Source organism: Opisthocomus hoazin, chromosome 17 (genome assembly GCF_030867145.1).
Source record: "Opisthocomus hoazin isolate bOpiHoa1 chromosome 17, bOpiHoa1.hap1, whole genome shotgun sequence".
NCBI lineage: Eukaryota > Metazoa > Chordata > Aves > Opisthocomiformes > Opisthocomidae > Opisthocomus > Opisthocomus hoazin.
Window position 1 is genome coordinate 7,580,219 of NC_134430.1, and position 19,956 is coordinate 7,600,174.

The window sequence follows — 19,956 nt, forward strand, 5'->3', positions numbered from 1 at the left end:
ATGCTGGGGTCCTGGGATTCCGTCCCCAGAAGGTCCCTGGTGGGTGCTGGGGGTTCGTCCCCAGGCGTGGGGATCACGGTGAGGGTCCGCCCCGTGCCACGCTCGGGGGGAGTTGGTGAGGAACGGGCCGAGCCCAGCCGAGCCGGGACGAGCCGGGCCGAGCCAAGCCGAGCTCGGCTTGGCTCGGCCCGGCTCGTCCCGGCTCGGCTGGGCTCGGCCCGGCTCGGCCCCTGACGAAGCCCCGTCCCGGCAGCAGGGGGCGGCGCGGTGCCGGCCCGGGTCCCCCCGCGCTCCCCCCCCCCAGCTCCCCGCCTATCGCTGCGCATCGCGAACATGGCGGCGGCGAGGGACTGAGCAGCCCCAGCGCTCGGCGGCCGCGCAGGTGAGGCTGGGGGGGGCGAGGGGGTGAGCTGCGGCCTGGTACCGGCACGGCGAGGCGCGGCCGGAGACCCGGCCCGGGGAGGGGAGGGCGGGGGGCGCGTAGGCCCCGCGTACGGCAGAGCGGGCCCCGGCGCCCGCCTGTCAGCGCGGCCCTGCCCGCGGTGACCGCGTTCGCCAGAGGCCGCAGAGCCGTTCCCCCCCCCGACGCTGTTCGTCATCTGCCCGGCGCCGCTTGGGAAGCGGGAAGCGGGACCGGGCTGGCGGAGGGGTCGCGGGAGCTGCCCCCGCCTGCGGGCTGGGCCCGGGGGAGCTTCGCGCCCTTGGCTCCCCAGCAGCGCTCCAGGCCGGCACCGGGTCCCTCCTGTCAGCCCGGCCGTGGGCCCTGCGCTGGGGGGGTCGCGGGTGGTCGTGGGGACCGGAGGGAGAAACCCCATCGGCAGCGTCCCTGGGGGAACGTCTGCGGCGGCTGCGCAGCCCCCGGCCTCGAGCGCTGGCGGGGAGCCGGGAGCGGCAGCGCTTGGGCTCGGCGGGCACGGAGAGATCCCAGGACCCCAGCAGGGCAGGGGCTGGCAGGGACCTCTGGGGTCCCCTAGCCCAACCCCCTGCCCAAGCAGGGTCACCCAGAGCAGGGGGCACAGCACCGCAGCCAGGCGGGGCTGGAATATCTCCAGAGAAGGAGACTCCACAGCCTCCCTGGGCAGCCTGGGCCAGGGCTCCGTCACCCTCGGAGGGAAGAAGTTCTTCCTCGGGTTCAGACGGAAGGTTTAATCCGCCGTCTCTTTGACGCTCCCGTGTGAAACCGTGGCAGCGGGTTGGAGTCTTGATGGCTGCAGGCAGAGACAGCGCAGAGGACAGGCGGGCCGGGTTCCAGATGCGCTGAGCGACTTGGTTCATTTCGGCCTCAGATGCTTTCGTTTCGGCAGCTGAATACTAAACTAATTATTTCCATGGGTAAAGTCAGGATGTGGAGACCCAGCTCCGAGTACCCAGCTTTGATTTTTGGCTCTGTTTCTGTTTACTGTTGTTGTTTGTAGTAAACCCCGTGCAGTGAGTGGCTGAGAACAGCCATGTGGCAGCTCCTCTTCGGCAGCCAGTAGCATTGGGGGAAAACGTTCTCCCACCTCAGCTCAGTCGCCTGAGCGACGGCGTGCGGAGGGACGGCCGCCTCTCCCCCTCCTCGCTGCCCTCCTCTTCGCTTACCCTCACACTTCTGCTGGCCGGGCTGTGGTGTCCCCATGCGCTTACTGGAAGTGTGTGGAGTGTGGGACGGTGGTTTCACACCTCCCTCACGCTGGGCTTGGGGCTGATGTGGGGAGTCGGGCTCGGGGGGGCTCAGCTCCGGACAAGCTGCCGGGGGCTGCAGCCTTGCAGGGCCTGAGCCGTGCGGTTGGGTAGTTCAGGATCTGCCCAGTAGATGGTATGAAAATGCAGACAGCAGTAGGGGAGTCCTTTATAACGGGCAAGAGGGAAATACAGGTATTTCTCTGCTATTTTAGGTATTTATTATATTGAAAGTTAAAGTGTGTTTTATTTGGGAGAGATACACTGACCTTTGGTTCTCCTGTTTCGATATTTACATCTTAGGAAATGATACATCTGCATCTTGATAGTCTGCTTTTCAGTCACATATTTGTTATTAAATAAATCAGGGGATGAGCTAATTAAAAGAAAGCAAATGCAGAGTTTAGAGCAGGAGGGCAAGTGGCATCCCCTGCAAGTTGTGAGCCTGTGCCCCCTGGTTTTTCTGTGTCTAAAATTTCAGTAACATTTAACTCTTGAGTCCCTTCTCTGGAAACTCAGTGAATTTTGCAGCGCAGTTTGGTGCCTGTAAATGAAAGATGTGGTTAGAGTATAAAACACTGATGTTACTCGTCAGGCAGCTGTGTTTCAGACTGGGTGCGAGTGGTCTGGGGGCTGTGTCCTTGCCGGGTATCTAATTGAAGGGAATCTCTGACGCTGTTCCGTGGCCTCAGACATGGTGTGTCCAGAGAGGACCTCCAGAGTTGTCCTCACTGTTTCCCAAGCCTGGGGTGAGGTCGGGTACACAGCTGAACCCTGCCTGGGTTACGTTTCTTCTTTTAAGGCTCTTCCTGCTGGCAGTTCCACATCCTGTGCAGATGATGTACGCCGGCGCTCGGGCCTCCTCGCCGTGAGAGAGGTTTCCGTGGTGGTTGATCTGAAGCTTTGTCTTGCACCGTAAGCCTGTTGCTTCTCTGTTCTCCAGGACACGTGGAGAACACTACTCCCTACATCTCGGCAGCTAAATTTGAAGTATTTGAAAACTTTTTTTTCCTCTCCCTAAGCTGAACAAGCTCTGTTTCTCTGCTCTTTTTGCATGGGCTTCTTGTCTGCACAGCTGAGCTCGGCCCCTCTCTGGGCTCTGCTGTCCCTCCATGCTTTCCTTATGAGCGCTGTGGTCAGGCCTCAAAGCCGTAATGCTTGCATCTAGCCCCATGTCTTTTTTGCTTTTCTCTTTCTTGGCTGCAACTGAAAGCCAGTTTTTAATGAGGCAAGCAGACTTTGGGTCGTTTACTCGTCCATTTATGTTTGAGAAGTTTCCAAACACGGTGGCCAGGAGGGGTCCATGAGAAATGGAGCAAGATGCATTGAGGACAGAGCAGCAGCTCCGGTTGCCAGCTTCTTTTGCAAGGTGGTTAATCTCCAGCGTATACGTATATTTTATATAATTCAGAAATATGCCAAGGTAAAAATCATCCCCACAATTAAACTCTCCGTGTACCAGAACTGTAACTGGGCCCCCCTCCTTCGCCCCAGCAGTACGCCGTGATGTAGCACATGCACTCCAAGCCCTGTGACGTGAACAACATTTCATCCCGCTTTATCTGCAGGATGACAGGGTCTAGTCCTGAAGGAAAATGATTTTTTTTCTTTTAAATACATTTGTAAAGGACTCCTTGCTAACCAAACTTAGATATCTAACAGCAGAGACTTTTTAGAAAAAATACTTGCGCAGCGTTTAAAGTGATAACACAAGTCTGAAAGTAGCAGGAACACGTGAACTATTCCATCTGCATCACCAGGTCTCACTGGGCTTGGAGCAGCAGGACTCGTCTGTGTCTAGTGGCCTGAGCTGGCGGTGTCAAACCGGTGTCTGGTGGGAGCACCTGAGCGCTGGAGATGGCTGCTGTGCCCTTCGCTGGCTGTCCTGCAGAGCAGTCTCCGTTAACAGGACATTTCGGAGGGAGCTGCAGTTGTGAGCTCTCGCCGAGCAGAGGTACGGGGACATCGCTGCAGCCTGGATGGTGCTGAAAATTGTAATTCCCAGAGATCTCCTTCTGCATTAAATTTCCTTAAAAAAACAGAGTAATACTTGGGTCTTTTACAAAGGTTTCTGACAGACGACCTCTGGCAGGTTTGGATGCTGTGATGCACAGTGTCTCAGTCTGCAGGGTTCGCTCAGACGCCTACCGAATGTTTCCGCCGCTGTAGCAGGGGTTTCAGCAGAGCTTGTGTCTGCGCCTCCGCTCTCGCTGTGCGTAGTCTCATGGTTTTATGCAGACTCATCCTGAGCAAAAGTTCAAGAATTTGGCCGTGAACTGAAGGAAAAGATGAACGTCCGTTTTGCTGCCTCCGCTGCGTGCCTGGCAGGCTCGTCCAGCCGGCCAGATGGACGGGGCGATGTCTTCAGCTGCTGGAGAGGAGTCTACCAGCACGTGTCTTCCTGAGATCTGACGTTATCAGCAGGGATAAGTCACCCTTGCAGCTCCACTGTCTGGCTGGTAACTGGTTGTTGGAGATAGGGAAACGAGAGGAGAGGTGAGTCGATACGGCATTACCAGCATGAGGGAGCTGACCTGAGAGTTCGGTGCGGGACTGGTTTTCCCTGGGACAAGCTTATGCTTCCGAAATACATACAGCTCTCTCCATTTCTTGCTCAGAAGTTTTTTTGTATGTGTTGCAAGTGGAATGGTGTCGGCACCAGTCGGAAGCCTACCTCCTTTTGCAGGTACCACCGCTCAGCCGATGTGCTCCGAGTTACCCAGCCTCAGTTAGCTCTTCTGTTTTCCAGACCGACACGGTGTGAGCAGTCCAGAAACCTCCACGTGGCTCCGTTTTGTTTTTAACAACGGAAACCGTAGGAGTAGGTGCCAGTGGAAATTTGTGAAGCTCCGTCTTTGCCCATTGAGAAATGTGCTGTTCCTCCCCTCTCCTGGCCCTTCCTGGGTTGCGTTGGCCGCCGTGTCAGGTCCCTTCTCTGGGATGTGGTGGCGAGGGAACAAGTGTGGGTCACGCACTGCTGGAGCCATGGCTGCTGCGGTTTGCTTGGGCGTGCGGGGGGCAGGCGCACCCTTCCGAGCTCCCCTGGGGTCCTGCTGATGTTTGGCTCCAGGGGAGGGTCCTGCTGGGAAAAGCGGTTGCTTTCCAGCCAGGAATTTGTGTCTGGGAGGGAGCTGGAGGACGCTCGCGCTGTGTTTCGGAGCGTTTCTGCGTGCTGTTTCAGCTGGCAGAGCGCTGTGCGGGGCGAGAAGCCCCGCGCTGCTTCGGCCCGCGGCCGGTTTGCAGCCCGTGAGCCGCGGTCCCTTCGGATGCCGTTGGCCACCGCCTCGCCCGCCTGGGAGAGACCGTGCCACCATGCCTCCCGCGACCCAGCGCCCGGCACCGGCCTCGGTCTGTGTGCCACGGCCGCACCTCATCCCCTGCTCCCGGGCCTCTGTCTCCCGTCGCTGTTCCGAGCCAGCCCCTGCCTCCTCCCGCCGCGCCGAGCCCCTCGCCCGCGTTCGAAGCGGTGGGACGCACGTCCAGCTGCGTCTGTGGCACGCCGGGGGGGTGGCTTGTGTTCCCTCCCCGCTACCTCCAGCTGCTGCCGGCCCAGAGCCTCCCTGGGCCGCCTGCCAGGGCCTGCCTGCCCTCCCCGTGTCCCTGCAGCCCGCGGCGGGGCCGGCAGCCAGCGAGCAGAGCCCGTAGCAAGCCGGGCTGGGCTGCACGCACGGCGTTGGGACGGGGACGAGCAGCGCTTCTCTGAGGCGAGAACCTGGGCTGCCTCTGGCTCCTGGCGGCACGAAACGCCGTCCACACCGTGCTGGTTTGTGTCCCTGAGACCGGCCCGTCCGCAGAGGTGACTGCCTGGGGGGGCGGCTGGCTCCCCAGGCTGGGGCTGAGCGCGCTGGGTGGGCTCTGCGGCGTGCCCGGGCATCGCCGAGCACAGGCGCCCCGCTCCCTCGTGCCGCTGCTGCGAAGAAGCCCTCGCCTCCCCGCTCCCCTCGCTCGCCAGAGCGTGGCCTTTACTGCGCGGGCGCGAGGTGAGGAGAAGCGTCTGCGCTGCGCGCACGGAGCACTGTTTCGGTGAAGAGCTGATGAGCTCTGATGTGCACTGAGCAGGAAGTTGCACCAATTCCACTTTCTAAAAATAAGTCGAGCAAATGTTCCCGCAGCCCGGAGGCTGCCGCTCTCTCTGCGCTGAGTTTGTTTGCTTTTTTCTTGTTGTCTTGTTCTGGCAATTTTAGAGAAAAGGTGCTACAGTCTGTCAGGATACCGCAGTGGTTGCGTGATCAGATACAGAATTAAGAAGAGAGTCTTGGTGGTTTCAGTGTTTCTAGAAGTGACCTTGAAGGCTTACCTACGTGTAGCATTTCCTAGAGGTTTATCTAAGCTCTTCTTAAAGATTTCCAGTGACGAGGGTTCAGACTTTGCTCAGCAATCTGCTCCAGTGCCTGGCTGTTCGGATGGTGAAGGAGCTTTTCTTGATTTCAGGCAGGTATCGCTGTATTTAACCCCATCGTTTTGACATTTCCCCTCCTCTCTGGCAGGCTACCAAAGCGAAGAAAAAATTCTGTAAATGTAAAAGCAGTCATTTGTGCAGAGTTTGATCTTCCTTTCTGCCTGTCCCTTCTGTGTTCAGAGAGCGTCTGCTGGCTCTCGTGCGCGGCCGTGTGCTTAACGACACGTGTGTGGCAGCCGGGATGCCCTGTCCCGACTGCTCGTGGTGCGCGGGCCGGGACTGCCAGGCTGTGACCTGTGCTGGTGTCAGTGACAACGCGGTGCGTGAGGTGCTGTCGGTTTTATTAAAATTGTATATCACAAATTCCCCAGTTGTCTCATACTTCTATAGCAACATGCACGTCTCAAGCATCTTAGAGAGTTTTGGGTTAATAATACATTTTATAAAAATCAACAAGATGACAGTGAAAGTTACATTACTTCAAAACATCTCATAGAGAGACGCTGCTGATAAAGCTGTTGCTGAGCAGGAAGGAGCAGAATATTGTTCTCTGTCACGGGGTGGGGTTTTGTCTCCTTTGCCTGTGGCTGAACATTTTAGGAGTTGTGCCTTTGCTGTGGAACTCCATGATCTGCAGGTAATTTCCCATCCTTTTCCACTCTACGCCGGGTCTTCCTGGTAACTTCAAGGCGTTATCATAACATTTCTTCATTTGAGTCATTGATAACATTGTCATGGTGCATTTAAGAGAGAGATCTACAGTTGAAATAGGCTGTGATTTTTTTTCAGAAACGGGAAAAAAAGGGCTAAGGCACTCAAACTCTTTCCTGGGGTGAGAGTTACTGCCTTGCGAAGCCCGGCTGGGCTGGGCTGGATTCCTAGCCGTAAAGCAGGAACAGTATTGAAGCTCTCTGCATTGCATGACAGTTTCTGTAACACAGCTGTCCTCCTTCCTTACTGTATTTTCTAGCCACTGGCATCTGCTAATTGTTATCTCTGGGGCTCATATGTTTTCCTGGTTTGTGTTTTTGTACTGGCAGCGAGTGACCGTTGCTGCAGCCCTGCAAGGAGAGACTTCAGCAACGAATGTGCGCGATGCCTGTGTGGTCCTCCTGCCCTCCTGTCTGCCCAGCTCCTGGAAGTCGTTGCCACTGTAGTTTTTAGTCTCATTGTGTATTTAACCTCCTAATTTTATTTCCATTTTCGCTTCTGCAGAAGTCCTTGGTGAAACTTTTCACTATCGCATGTACCTGGAGCCTGTAAGTGTCGTCAGGCCGTTGTCTGAGCGCTGCTGGTGGCTGGACGGCTCGGCGGGCTGATGAGAAACGCGCTTCTGTGTGTGCAAACGCCAGCTCTCCAGACCTGCACGAGTGGTGGAAGGTACCTGGCAGGCGGGAAGCGATGCTCCCTGCTGTTTGCTGGCAGCAAGCCCAGTGCGAGGCAGCCCCGAACCGGGAGCCTTGTGGGCGCGTGATGCCGCGCGCGGGCTGGGCAGCGGCGTGCTGATGGCGATTGCACAGTTCCAGCTCAGAGCTGCTGGTGTCTGGCGAGCTTGCGCCTGCCTGCAGAAAGGTCGTGGAGACGTCCTCATCAGCAGCTTCTGTCCTGAGTTGTTAGTCAGAGTCTTAGAGAAAAAAAACTCTTGAAATAGTGTAGCATCATTTAAAAAATGTTTTCAGGTGGGGGTCTCCATCAGAGTACCAGCTGTGGATGGAAGACTGAAAACTCTGCTGACGCAGTGGTGTGCTGTCAGCCGCCGCGTGTTAGGGTTGTTGTGAATCTGCACCCGTGTTACTGGTTCTGAATAGTTCGGTGACAGTGAAATGCATGGCTCCCACGTCGTTCCCTAGGGGGTGGAAGTTTACATCTATCAGGTTTTGGTGCTACTGGTATTTCTGTCCTTGAGTGCAGATTACTCAGTAAAATGCTTTTTTTTTCTGTAGCAGAATATCTGCTGTACCTCATCTTACGTTCAGTTGACAGGGCATCAGCCAGAAGCTACTGGTGACTGCTTGGCAATAGCTATCAGCTCTAACCAGCGAGGCCACCACCTCGCTGCTTGCCTGGAGCCCCTGACTCCCTCTCACAAGGGACATAAACCATGACAGACGGCGGAGCCTCCTGGCTCATCACACCTCCAGAGGTGAGGTCCACGCTGTCATTGCCGCAGTCCCGCAGTGGAGGTGTTTGGGCGGCTGCACAACGCCCCACGTCCCCCAGCAAGGCAGGAGGCCGCGGCTCGCTCGCAGCGAACTGCCCGTGCCCCAGACGGGGCAGGAGGAGCTGGTGCCACTCCAGCATTAGCCAGGCCCCTGCACTGTAAATCTGGGCAGTGCCGCCGTTGTCCCAGCAGTACGGTGAGGCTCAGGGGTGGCTCTGTTCTCTTGGCTCGTTTTCCCTCGCCGGGAGCTTTGCTCTTGTCTTTGCACTGCTGGCACAGTTTCCAGTTGTGTCTGCGGCAGTGCATATCCAGCGTTATCCACTGCCTGACCAGAGGACTCTGTTCTGGGTCTGCTCCGTTATTTCATATTGTTGTCAGCTGGAAAATCTGTAAATGCCCTGTGATATTTTACGGCTTTATAAGCTGTACAAAATGTCCAGCAGGTAGTTTAATGTCTAGCAGATACAGCCTGTAAGAGTGCATTTTTTTCATTAGCTCTTTGGCAGACACTGAACATACTTTCATAACAGGATGGACTTTCGGTTGCTTGTGGTCGTGGTTCTTTTTTTTTTTTAATATTGGCGTCTACCATATGTACATGTTGTTGCCAAAATAAGAGATTTCATAGTGTCTTGTACAGGCAACGGTGCAGGGCCTCACAATCTATTTTTTAGTTTTCCAAACTCTTGGCCCTGCAGGAATGTAAAGCAGCCTAATAACTTTTTCTTTACATATTTAAAAGCAATCTGTTCAGGGTTTCTTGCAGGAACTGGCTAGTGATTTTTCGTCTCTGGGAGTAATTCTCTTGAGATAACGTTTCTGTGTACTGCTAGATTGCTCTTTGTTTTCTTATTAAAATTTACAGAAGTTTTGATGGGCACTTGTTAGAATTTCTTTGTATCCAGACTTTTCCGCCTGTAGAGGATACTTCACCTGTTTCAGTAGATTTACAGTTTTGACTCCTGGGATTTTAGCTCCGTAACTCACAGATGAGACCGGAGTTATACACAGGACAAAAATAGAAAGCAGTAATTAATACCCATCCTCGGTGAGCCTGGCTCTTCTAGTCTCTCTTGACATGTTGCACTGCTGCAATTTCCTTTGCGAAGAAACAGATGAATTAATATCTCTCTACACGAGCGAGAAAATAAAACAAAGGCGCTTGCTTCCTGCCCTGGCGTGCCATTCCCCGTGGGGCCCAGTGAGTTCCTGGGAGCTCTCTTCTCCCTGCTGCCTTGGCCGGCTGCTGCCGGGGGCCGGGCAGTGGCAGCCTCCTGGCCATCGCTCCCTCCCGCCGTCAGGGACGGGGTTGTCTCTGTCTCCATGCTCCAAGCAGCAGGGACCGACTCCTCTTCAGCTCTAGCAGGGGTAAATCCGTGGTTGTGTGGCTCCACTCCGTACTGTGAGTGTTTGGATGGGTTTTTTTCATTTATTTTGCAGATGGGGCAGATCAGTAGGAAATTTTTCTCTGCTGTCCCCTGTTTGCACGAGAAGAATCAGCTGCTGGGAGTGCTGGAGGCAAGAGCTGGACTCTGAATCTGGCTGTACTGCTTGGCAGGGCAGACCCTGACTTTTGCCACTCTAAGGACAGATGTACTAAAGGGATCATCTTACCGTATCCTCTCTGAGAAAACAGGTTCAGGAGGGCAGAGGGAGCTGTATTTGACGGGTCTGGGAAGGCTGGCGATGTGGGTGTTGAGCCAGGGACAGGGTTTTGTGTACGGATCTATGAAGAATTCACCCTTGAGCGTGACCTGAGTCGCGGGCCCCCCCGGCGCTGCTTGCCAGTGAGGACGTGTCTGTGCTGGCGCTGGACCCCAGGGAGTGAAGCAGCTCCAGAGAAGGTCATTACTCTGTGCTGGATGAGGGGAGAGAGCACCTCCCGCGCTCGGAGTAACGTGCTTAGCGATTGCTTTGATGCCAGGTGAGGCTTCAGGATGAAAGTTTGCATCCTGTGTGTTTTCCCAAGGGTCGTTGCTAAGCGTTCAATTTAATTGTGAGGATGTGTTGCGGAAGGTAAGCGGAAGACAGGAAAATGCAGCTCTGGGTGTATGTAACCATCCTTGCTCCCTGCATCTCTAGTGTTTTGGCTCATTAGAGAATGGTGGTTTGTCCCTTACCTGTTCTTGGGGGCTGCGTTGCTCTGCTGGGCTCCCTGAGCCCTCCCCTCGCTTGCTGCCCTGTGGGTGGAAACACCTTGCCCGTGTATCTGTCCCTGGGGAGCGTCCTGCTCCCGTGCGCTGGAGTGCTTGCGAGGTGCAGTGTGAGGGACCATCGGGCCATCTCCTTCCCCTCTCTTTCCAAGGCTTTCCTCATTTACATTTCTGTTGTGTCCCCTAATTACCATCCCTTTGGTTTGCTTGTTCCCCCTCAAGCTGCCTTTCCCTGCTTATGGTCTCCTGAGGATGTTGGGCTGAAACTGTATCAAACTTACATTACTAGCAATAGTTAATGCAAAATCTTCTTCCAGGAATTCTCACATCCAGCTTGCAGCATCCTTACACAGGCTGCCTGTCGTGACATTTCCAGTAGAGACACAACTGGAAGTCAGACCTTTCTTTCTGGATTACCTCCTGTTTCCCCTTGCTAGGAACGTGGGTATATATTGTCTTCCTGGAGCTGAGATTCATTTCATTAATTAGTGTTACAAATCATGTATATATTTATCCACCTGATGCTTCCTTCCCGTATCTCCTATCCCATAAAGAGCGTGGTTTTTAAAAAGATACAGCCCAGCAGAGAATAAGTATAAGCTTGATTAAGCATTTTTTTTGTAGAATATATGTACTGGGTGTTGAGCAGAGACCTATGAAGAGTTTACACCTCGGGGCACATTTCTGGGGCGACGCACATCGGGTGTGTAACTGGTGGCTGGGAAAGCAGCCGTGATTTACTGTGGGAGGGGTGCTCCGTTAGCCTCTGTGCCGCTGGGAGAGAAGGTTGTGTCTCTCCTACAGCCTGGTGATGATACAGAAACCGTGCGCTGTTTCTGTATGTACTCCTGTTTAAATTCTTATTTAAAGGCTTTGAAGCATCCTATTGTGCGCTTTTGTATGGGGTGACTTTGTAACCGCCATGGGCAGAATCCCATTTCAAGGCCTGCTGTAAGCCATCTGCTTTCATTAACAGCAGTTGGAGTCGGCGTGTGGCTCAGGGCAGATTAAAATAGCCACATTGCTGCAAAACTTTCCTTGCTGCCCACGTGGGTTTGGCCTTCCCGTTGCACCCTCATGGAGAGGCCGCTCTGCATCGCACCCCGCGCTCAGTGCGTGCCCCCCAGCTTGTCCGCGGGCGGGGGGGACGCGTGGCCCAGCGCGCGGCCGTCTTGGGGTGCACCACGTCCCTGCCCCTCCCCGTGCTCCCGGGGCTGCTTTGAAGGGAAGCCCAGGTCTGTGCGGAACCGGCCCGCGGCCCGGCTCCCAGCCGTCAGCACGTCGGGCTACGGTCAGGACGATCCGTCGGGTCCCTTCCAACCCAGACCAGCCCGTGCGTACGCTGGGGTCAGGACTGCAGAGTGCCGCCCGCGTGGTGAGTGCTGTCCTCTGCTTGGAGGTGACGCCGGTGGCGGGGTGTGGGTGGGCTGCCGTGCCACTCGGGACAGCTTCCGCTGCTGCAGCCCCAGCCATTCCCCTTTTAAAGGCAGAAAACTTTAACTTTCGACTGTGTGAGTCCTGCTGACACCCAGGTGATTCAGTGGTGGAAACATCAGCCTGGGGCACACAGATGCAGTTCCTTGCTTTGGCACCTTCTTCCTATACAGCACTTGGTCACCATCAGTCCCTCTGCTGTACGTAGAAGGTGCCTCACTGTCCGAAAAGTCAGTCGTCCCTGCTGGTTTCTGTTACCGTGCCGCTGAGAGAGCTCCGCTGGAGGCACCGTGGTGGTACGGGTCAGAAATGTCCCTGCTTAACGCCCAGAAACAGAGCCCTGCTGCTGTTCCCCGAGCCCCTGCAGAACCTCTGTAGGGAGCCGTGGTCTCGGTGGCCTCATTCGCTGGGATGTGGTAGGCGAGCATCGCTCACCCGAGCGGAAACAGCGGCGACGCCAAGTCTGAACGTCAGCTCAGCAGCAGGACCAGCGGCGAAGGGATCTGCTGAAATAACGCCGGGGTGTACTGAAGCTTCCTTAACCCCAGCTGTAAGGACAGGGTTTTGGGTTTGTGTGGTTGGCTTCAGTCTGCGCCACATGGGCCACTCTTCGTGGTGGGCCGCTCCTTGTCTCGCTGGCAGGGAAGGGCAGCCCAGGCCTTCGCCCCGAGCCTGGAATGCAGTGCTGCCGTGGGGAGGAGCGGCGCGGGACTCCTCTGCTCCATGTTTGTCCCTGCCCATGGCAGAGGGGTTAGAACTAGGAGATCTGTAAGGTCCCTTCCAACCCACACCTTGCTGTGGTTCTATGTTGCCCTGCATGGGGAGGCTTTAGGTTTTGCACCAGTTTCTTTCTATTTGTGTGGGGTTTTTTTTATAAAGCAAAGCAACACCAGTCATAAAACCAAAGCAGTCCTGATTTTTCAGCACTGTGTGACTTTCCCCCAGCAGTCACCCCCCTGACTTTCTGAGGAGGATCTGAAGGGCCGGAGCGCTCACTCCCATCGCTGCAGAGATGGCAGACACGGAGCAGGCTGGCTTCAGCTCCCAGCTCACCAGCAGAAAAGTCTGTGCTGAGGAGACTGAACGTGTTAAGGGGCTTCCACTTACACTCAAGCCAGATTATCTCACCTAGCTTTTTTCGTTTGGTTTTTAAGCCCTTTCCTCTCTGTTTCTCTCAGCCTAGGTATCCTGTTCCTGGGGCGTGCCAAACGTAGTTTTTATTGCAACCTCTTGAATCTTCATGGAGAGCAAGGTCTGCTCGCAGTGATACACGGCAAGATGTTTCTATTGTGAGCCAAGGCCCACGCTGGGATTCTTTTTTTTTTGAGAGAAGGAAACCTTTATTGGAATCCTGCAAGGTTTTATTTCATTTCCTCTGCAATCGTGAGAGGTGGTAACTCCTGCAGCCTCCCTCGTGGGGGTGGGTGATTCCTTCCAGCGGTCCCTGGTTTCCACCCGTACCCGGAGCACAGCTCCGCAGCGTCGGATGAGGTGGCTGTCGTTTGCTGGGAGCTTGACCCATCTCTTCTCCCCTCCAACCCGAAGGTGTTCCAAAGGAAGTCATAAAGTTGATATTTTCGTTGTAGAGACGTGGTCTAGCCAAGTTTTTGGCATGTTTTTGTCTCTCTAAAAGTATGTGCTCCCCTGAGGTTGGCTCAGGGGCTGAGGAAGTGTGTTGCTCGGGATCACATCTTTGAGACACCTCAGTGTCTTCACATCTTTCACAAGAATGTGTTGCTGAAGAGCCAGTCGCGAAGTCTGGAGTTTATCAGTCCACTTCTTACGTGGTAGGAAGACAAAATTAGTTCCAGAGAGAGAGAGATGTTGGAAATGACACAAAATCCTTCTGGTAGAAAGAGTAATAATTTGCAGCCATCAGATATTTCAGATCACACAGGGGGATCAGTTCTCCAGATGGAAATACCAATGTTCATTGTTACAGTGGTTTGTTTTTTAAATTTCCTGGTATGAACGTAAGGACCCTCGAGACCTAACGAGGAAAGATGCTTTCAGGGGTGCTGTAGACTCATCAGCATTTTGTTCAGAGCTGCCAAAACACAGCTTTGTGCAAACAAGGAGAAAGAACACTCCGGTCTTGTCCAGGAGGACGATGACAGGGAGGTGGAAGGAAATAACTCTGTTGGTCAAGATAAATCCTGACTCATCTCTTCAAAATTTACAGCTACTCTCTCTTGAGAGTTTCCTTCAGGTCCCACGTAAGCGTTTGTTCGTCATTTCATTTTAGTACTCCCTGTCGGTTGTGGCTGGCTCTGAGGAGGTCGGTGTTAGACCAGCAAAAGTGACGGTGTCCACAGGTCAGGCAGAAATCGGAGGAGCTCAGTCCGGTGTGAAAACCAGACGAGGTAAGAAGTGTTTCAAACCACATGCTGGCAGTCCTCTAATTTCTCAGGTAGGCTGAAAGTGCCTTTCTTTCGCCACTGTTTTCATTCAAAATGGAAAAAAACAGCTGTTAAATGGGCAGGCTGATGTGGTTGTATGCAGCTGCTCGTCGTCTCTCTGCGCCTGGTTTTCTGACTGCACGCTCCCGTGCAGCGCGTGGCACTCGTGCAGCTTCCAGAGCGGAGCAGGAGCAGGAGCCGGCAGGCCCTGAGCCGCAGCTGGGCGGCTGCCATGGCAGCGCTGCCGTCACCTTGACGGGCAGGAGCGGGGAACGCTGCTCTCATGTTTCCCAAGGGAACTGGTAAGGGATAGCTCTTTATGACTGGAAACATTTATAGTGTTTGATGGCAAGATACCCGTGAAGAAAAACTCAGTTGAAGCGGAGGTTACTGGAAGGGGCTTTTACTGGCTGGACTGGTTGTGGTGCTCAAGACCCATCCTTTTGTGGGGAAAAAAAAATCAATGACTGCAGGCACTTTGCATTATGAGAAACCGCCAGGATTCTCTTGTTGCTGTCCCATGGGATTTCCAAGAAGCGTCATTCTCACAGTCCTCTGGCAATATGCAGAGTTTTCTTTTTTTTCATGATCCTAATCTGTGGGGTATGTATCCGACCTAATAAAACCATTTTTCAGCTTCGCTGTTGGTAGTTTTCTTCCTCTTCTTTCTGAAAACATCTTGCCTGCTGGCAACTGCATTGTCCAAAGAGGTTTGAAGCTTGGCACGCTGTCAGCGAAACTTCAGTTACCCTTTCAATCAAACATGGTAGCGCTGGGAGCTGCCTTGGCCTCCAGCCCAAGGTTCACCATAATCTTCCTCGTATAATAGGAAGTCCAAACAACCCCAGGAAATAATTCAGATGCGAGTGGTGCCTTTAGTGGAATAAAGAAGTGCCTAGAAGAGACATTAAGAACCTCAGCTTTAACTCTTTTCATAATTATGCACTCCGAAGGAGTGGAGGCTTTGTGAATAAAGAGATTACATGCGTCTCATGAGGTCTGTCGAGCTGTGACAGTATCTTCCACCCACATTTTCTCGCTTTTTGTTTTACTGACGTTGCAGTTGCAGCATTTAGTGGAAGAATATTGCAGAGTAGGTTACCCTCTAATCCTGAAGGCCCCTTCCAGTCTGGCACAGGTAAATTGAATCATTCTCCCTTTAGGGATGGTGAGGATGAGCTTTTGGAAGAGCCTGTTGGTAAGAGCAGTGGGGGGGAGAACTTAATTAGATTAAGATGCAGTTCAGCGATGTTTGTGCTGAGGGTTCTGCGGCGTGGCTGCCGGAGAGAGCGGCAGTCCGAGCCGGGGCTGCCCTAGGGTGCTCTGCCCAGCCCTGCCTGCCTCTGTGAACAAGGAAAATACATCCAGTCCATCCGAGGTGTAAATCTTGGTGTGACCCAACGCGGGGGTCACTGGGGTGCTGACAAAACGGCGTCATGAGCTGGTGCCCTGCCTCTGGCCGCGACCCGGTGCCTGCAGCCTGGCAGGAAGGCAAGCGCTCGGCTTTTCCTTGCCGCAACGCAGCAGGTGATGTGATGGTGTGGTGGGCAGGTTTTGGCTGGGCACCCCACCTCGCAGTCAGCTTTTGCATGAGGTGTGAGTGCCAGCGGCCTGCGTGGTTCATACTTTGATACAGTTATAAATGCGCTTTGGCTTTTGAATGTCTTTGTCCTTTTTTTACTTGTCTTGAGAACGTCCTCCAGGAGGAAGTTGCATGTCTGTTAGCTTCCAATAACCAAAATTTCCTTCTCCCTGGTATATACTTATTTTTTAGTATTATAGCTTTGCCCTGCTGCACTGTGGAAGGGATAGTTTGGAGTCCCCAGTTCACTCCCTTCATGTTACTCGTTATTTTATATGCCTCTCCTGTGGTCTCTCTCCTTTTTATTACTAATCAGGTCTAGTCTTTCAAATCCTTCTTTGTGTGATAGTTTCATTTTACAAAAGCTGAACTAGTTTATATCAACTCGGTTGATGTGATCTGGCTCATATCAAAGGTGTTTAACAGCCGCAGTCCTGTGCACTCACTGCAAGCTGAACTTAAATTGTGTCACGTTCGGCGCTGTGCTGTTGCAAGGGGGAATGTTTGTTGCAGCTGTCTTTAAATTTAAATGTGGATGTTTTAAATGAATTAAATATGAACATGAATAATGCAAGTGGTAACCTAGCCTTTCTGCAATTAAATGCAAACTTTTTCGTTTTGTCTCTGTGCTTTCAGGTTTTGATATGCTGCAGTAGATGTACTGACTTTGCTGTCTTGTAGGAATGATGGGGAACTAGAGCCCATGACAGCTCAGTGGAGCCGTTGGCACTTTTGATATCTCGGTGAGTGGAAGTTGTCTGAAACTGCGGGAAAGGCACTTTATCTGTTACAAGAGGCAGCAAACCGGTTGGCCTTTTTTTACATTTTAAGGTAGCATCCTGCTGAAATGAATTCGCACATTGATCTGTTTTTCGGGGGCTTGATTCTGGGAACCAACACCACGTAAAACCATGTCCGTGCTTGTGAGATTATCTTGATATCCACAAGCATGAGAAATACAGCTTTTGAAAAAGGGGGGACTTTTACCCGTGGTATGCAGCTTTGTACAGGTGCCAGGCTCTGGAGATGGAGCACTGCAGCATGTGCTGGGCTGTACAAATCTTGGATGCTTTATTTGATGCAAAAATAAGATTGTCTCCTTCGTGTCACTGACCTAGCCGACAGGTTCTCAGCAGGGGCATGTTTGTGTCTGAGGTCGTTCAGGAAGATCTGTCTGTGTGGATAGCCCATTTCTCCACCTTGGATACCAAGTTGTACCTTCTGCTATTTATTACTTTCAGATATTTTTTTAGTCTTCAGACCCTGAACAGTGTCCTGCAGTGCCCGTTAGCTTGCCTGTTCTGCCGTTCACTTTCTTCTCTCCAGACTGGAGTCTGTCATCTTCTCTGGGGCGTTTCAGGCTTGCTGAAGCCTACAGGGCGATTCCGCTTGCCTTCCAGTCAGTTGTCAGTGAAATAAAATCATAGGGTTTTTCAGGGTGGAAGGAACTCTTGGAGGTTGTCTGGTCCAGCCTTGCACAGAGAACTGGGCTGGCTTTCAAGTCAGCCTCCAAGGTTCGATCAGGCTGCTGGGGTTGGTAGCTGGTGATGCTTGGAGGGTCTCCAGGGGTGGAGATTTTGCAGCTTCTTTGGGCAGCTGTACAATGAAATTACAGCCAGTGGGAATTCCCAAGCCCTGCATTGGTAAATCCCACTTTATACCAGTTTCAGGAGGGCTGGGGTACCTGGGCTACGTCTCCGTGGCTAAAGAAGAGAGAGCAGGGCCTGGGCCCTGTCCCTGGGACGCAGTGAGGCCGGTGGCTGGCGTCTGCGCTGCGCAGGGCGGGCCGGGGACACTACGCCTTGTGGATTGTGGCTCTGCTCTGCTCTGGGCGTTACGTGGCCCTGAAGCGCGCTTGTTATTTTGGGTAGAGTTTTTATTTTCATGTTTAAGTTACAATCCTGCAGGATGAAACCACACGTTGCTGTCCTGTGGTGTGAGAACATCTGGGGGAGCTGGGTGGTTCAAAGCCGTGGTGGGGGACCATGAAGGGCGGCAGGAGTCAGGCTGGGGCCATCTCATTTGGACAGTCTGTCGGATTTGGTTTTGGAGTGAGCTGTCCCACGTGACCCTCAGCAGAGTGGGAATCCCCAGGCAGCCAAAGTCTTTTCCTTTGGGGAAGAGTCACCTTTTTTTGTTGTGGTTTTCTAATCGGAGCCACATTTACAATGGCGCGTTCTCTGCCGTGACATGAGATCTTGCTGGGAGCCCACTGCAGTGTTGGCTGAGGGACAGCAGCACTCATCTCTGTGCTTCACGAGTAGACAGGGTTCCTTCCGCTGCCGTCTGTGCGAGGCTGGAGGGTGCGGTAGTGTCCCCTCTCCTCCCGAGCTGCAGCCTGCCACAAATTGTGTCTGAGCGTCTCCTACGTGGTCACAATTTTTTTCCTTGGAATACTCCTGCCGGGAAGGGTTGCACGCCCCTGCCGAGCGGGACTGTGCAGTGCTCGGGCTGTAGCAGCTTTTCCAAAGCCATCTCGGTGGTACAGGAGCACCCGTCCCGTGCCAAGCACATGAGATTTGTGAGTTGTGTTTAGGCACTTCAGAAAGTCCCGTGTCCGGGGGAGCCGAGCAGACGGCAGAGGTGCAGAGCCGGAGACGGTGAACGCTTGTCTGGTGCCTTTATGTAGCGCCTTTCACCCTGGGTTTTATGGCTGGGGGACTTCTCCTACCATGACTGCTAGCCTTGAATAAAAATGACTGAAGGAAATTATGAAAAGAAGCATTAAAAGTTGTAAATAAGCTTTCACATGTAGATTACTTTCCCCTATTGAAAGGAAAAGAAACTTTACTCCTTTCACGAGTGTGCACAAACACACACGCTATTTATGAGAGAGGCAATAAGAGACTACTGTGTACCTCCCAATTTGGATTAAAAAACGACGAGGGTTTTTTTTCCTTTAGTATTTAATATTCCTTTAGTATTTTCCCTCTCAGAGTATTGCTCAGTGTTGCAAGCACTGTGTGTAAAGGCTGTGGTTTGTAGCGCTTTCATAGAAAATTAAACTCTTCATTTCTCTTAGGTTTAGAAAAAGGCTGGTTTTCAAAATCAAAACCTCTCACCAGGCTGGGTCTGTAAAGAGCCCTTTAAGCAGAAACTCAGTGTTGCGTCCGAGGACGGCTTCCTCTCGCGTCCTCCAGCCTGCCTGCCGCACTGTGAACCAAAGGGAATTATACTGACACAATTAATCTTTCATTAGTTAGTGCAGTGTCAAAATATGCTTTTACCAGCTTTCCTCAGGGCCTGTTTGTGGCTCGGCCGTTCGTTTCGTTATTTTCCATCAGGGCTTGGCAGGGCTCGGTGCGTACAGGAGGTGCTGCCCGGTGAGACCGGCTGTGCAGCAGCGCTGGTCTCCGCGTTGGCGTCCGGCACGCGTCCCCCGAGAGCTCTGATTTTCAGTAACGTTTGCTTATAACAAGAATGCAAATGCTTTTTCTTTCTGGGGACAGTCCAGCCAGTTTTTCTCCAACCAGGAAAAAAAAGTGCAGCGCAACTTGGACATTCGTTGCAGTGGTAATAGCAAAAATATTTCCTGGGTGGTTGTCCAATTTCCCATCCCTGTTACCCAGAACGGCTGTGAGCAATTGGAATTGCAAGTGGCGAGCTGAGGACTGCGGTGCTGCTTTGCCAGAGTTAATGTTACGTTTCCATGTGTTTTCCTTCAGAAGTTTCAGCTCTGCCTCCCCTTGCTGGTGAGCAAGAGCAGCCCCCCCTGCCACGCACACGCTCGGGACCGGCTGCAGCGCCCGCACGGAGACCAGCGTGCGCTCCTCTCGCTGATACACGCCGCTCCCGCTGCCGTAAATTTGAAGTTATCCACGTACTGGAAAAAGACGTGTAGTTTCAGGGGGATTGGAATGGATTGTCTGTGTTCAGCAGGAGATGTTCTCTGCAGCCCGGGGTGGAAGGCATCTCTTTTCTCCCCGCGGTGTCGTTAGTTAATGTTGCAGACGACTGCGTGCTGCAGAAGGGGGGAATTTTCTCATGTTTGTTTCTTTTGTCCTAGACATCTTGCGTTATCGAAAAGCAAGCCAGTCCCGGGAGAAGGACAGCAGGAGGTGATATAATGCGGAAACCAGGCCCTCAGAAAGGTGAGCAGGGATGCTGGGCACGGCCAAAGGCCCGGCAGCAAGCTGGCGCGGAGCGAAGGAGGGGGGCTGCGGCGG

General features: G+C 53.4%; 1 protein-coding gene across 8 annotated transcripts in view; it reads left to right on the top strand.

The window, feature by feature from the left end:
* Nucleotides 1-295: 295 nt before the first annotated feature.
* SCMH1 (Scm polycomb group protein homolog 1) overlaps nt 296-19,956 on the top strand; it is a 75,586-nt gene continuing 55,925 nt past the window's right edge. For 5 of the 8 annotated variants that reach the window (XM_075437721.1, XM_075437726.1, XM_075437725.1 and 2 more), the window contains exons 1-3: nt 296-382; nt 16,427-16,533; nt 19,797-19,881. In XM_075437721.1, coding sequence (XP_075293836.1) covers nt 19,857-19,881 — 25 coding nt within the window. In that variant the 5' untranslated portion in view covers nt 296-382; nt 16,427-16,533; nt 19,797-19,856. Of the gene's footprint in view, nt 383-7,387; nt 7,442-16,426; nt 16,534-19,796; nt 19,882-19,956 lie in introns of those variants that run through there. The other 3 variants (XM_075437723.1, XM_075437722.1, XM_075437724.1) reach the window with 3 other exon arrangements.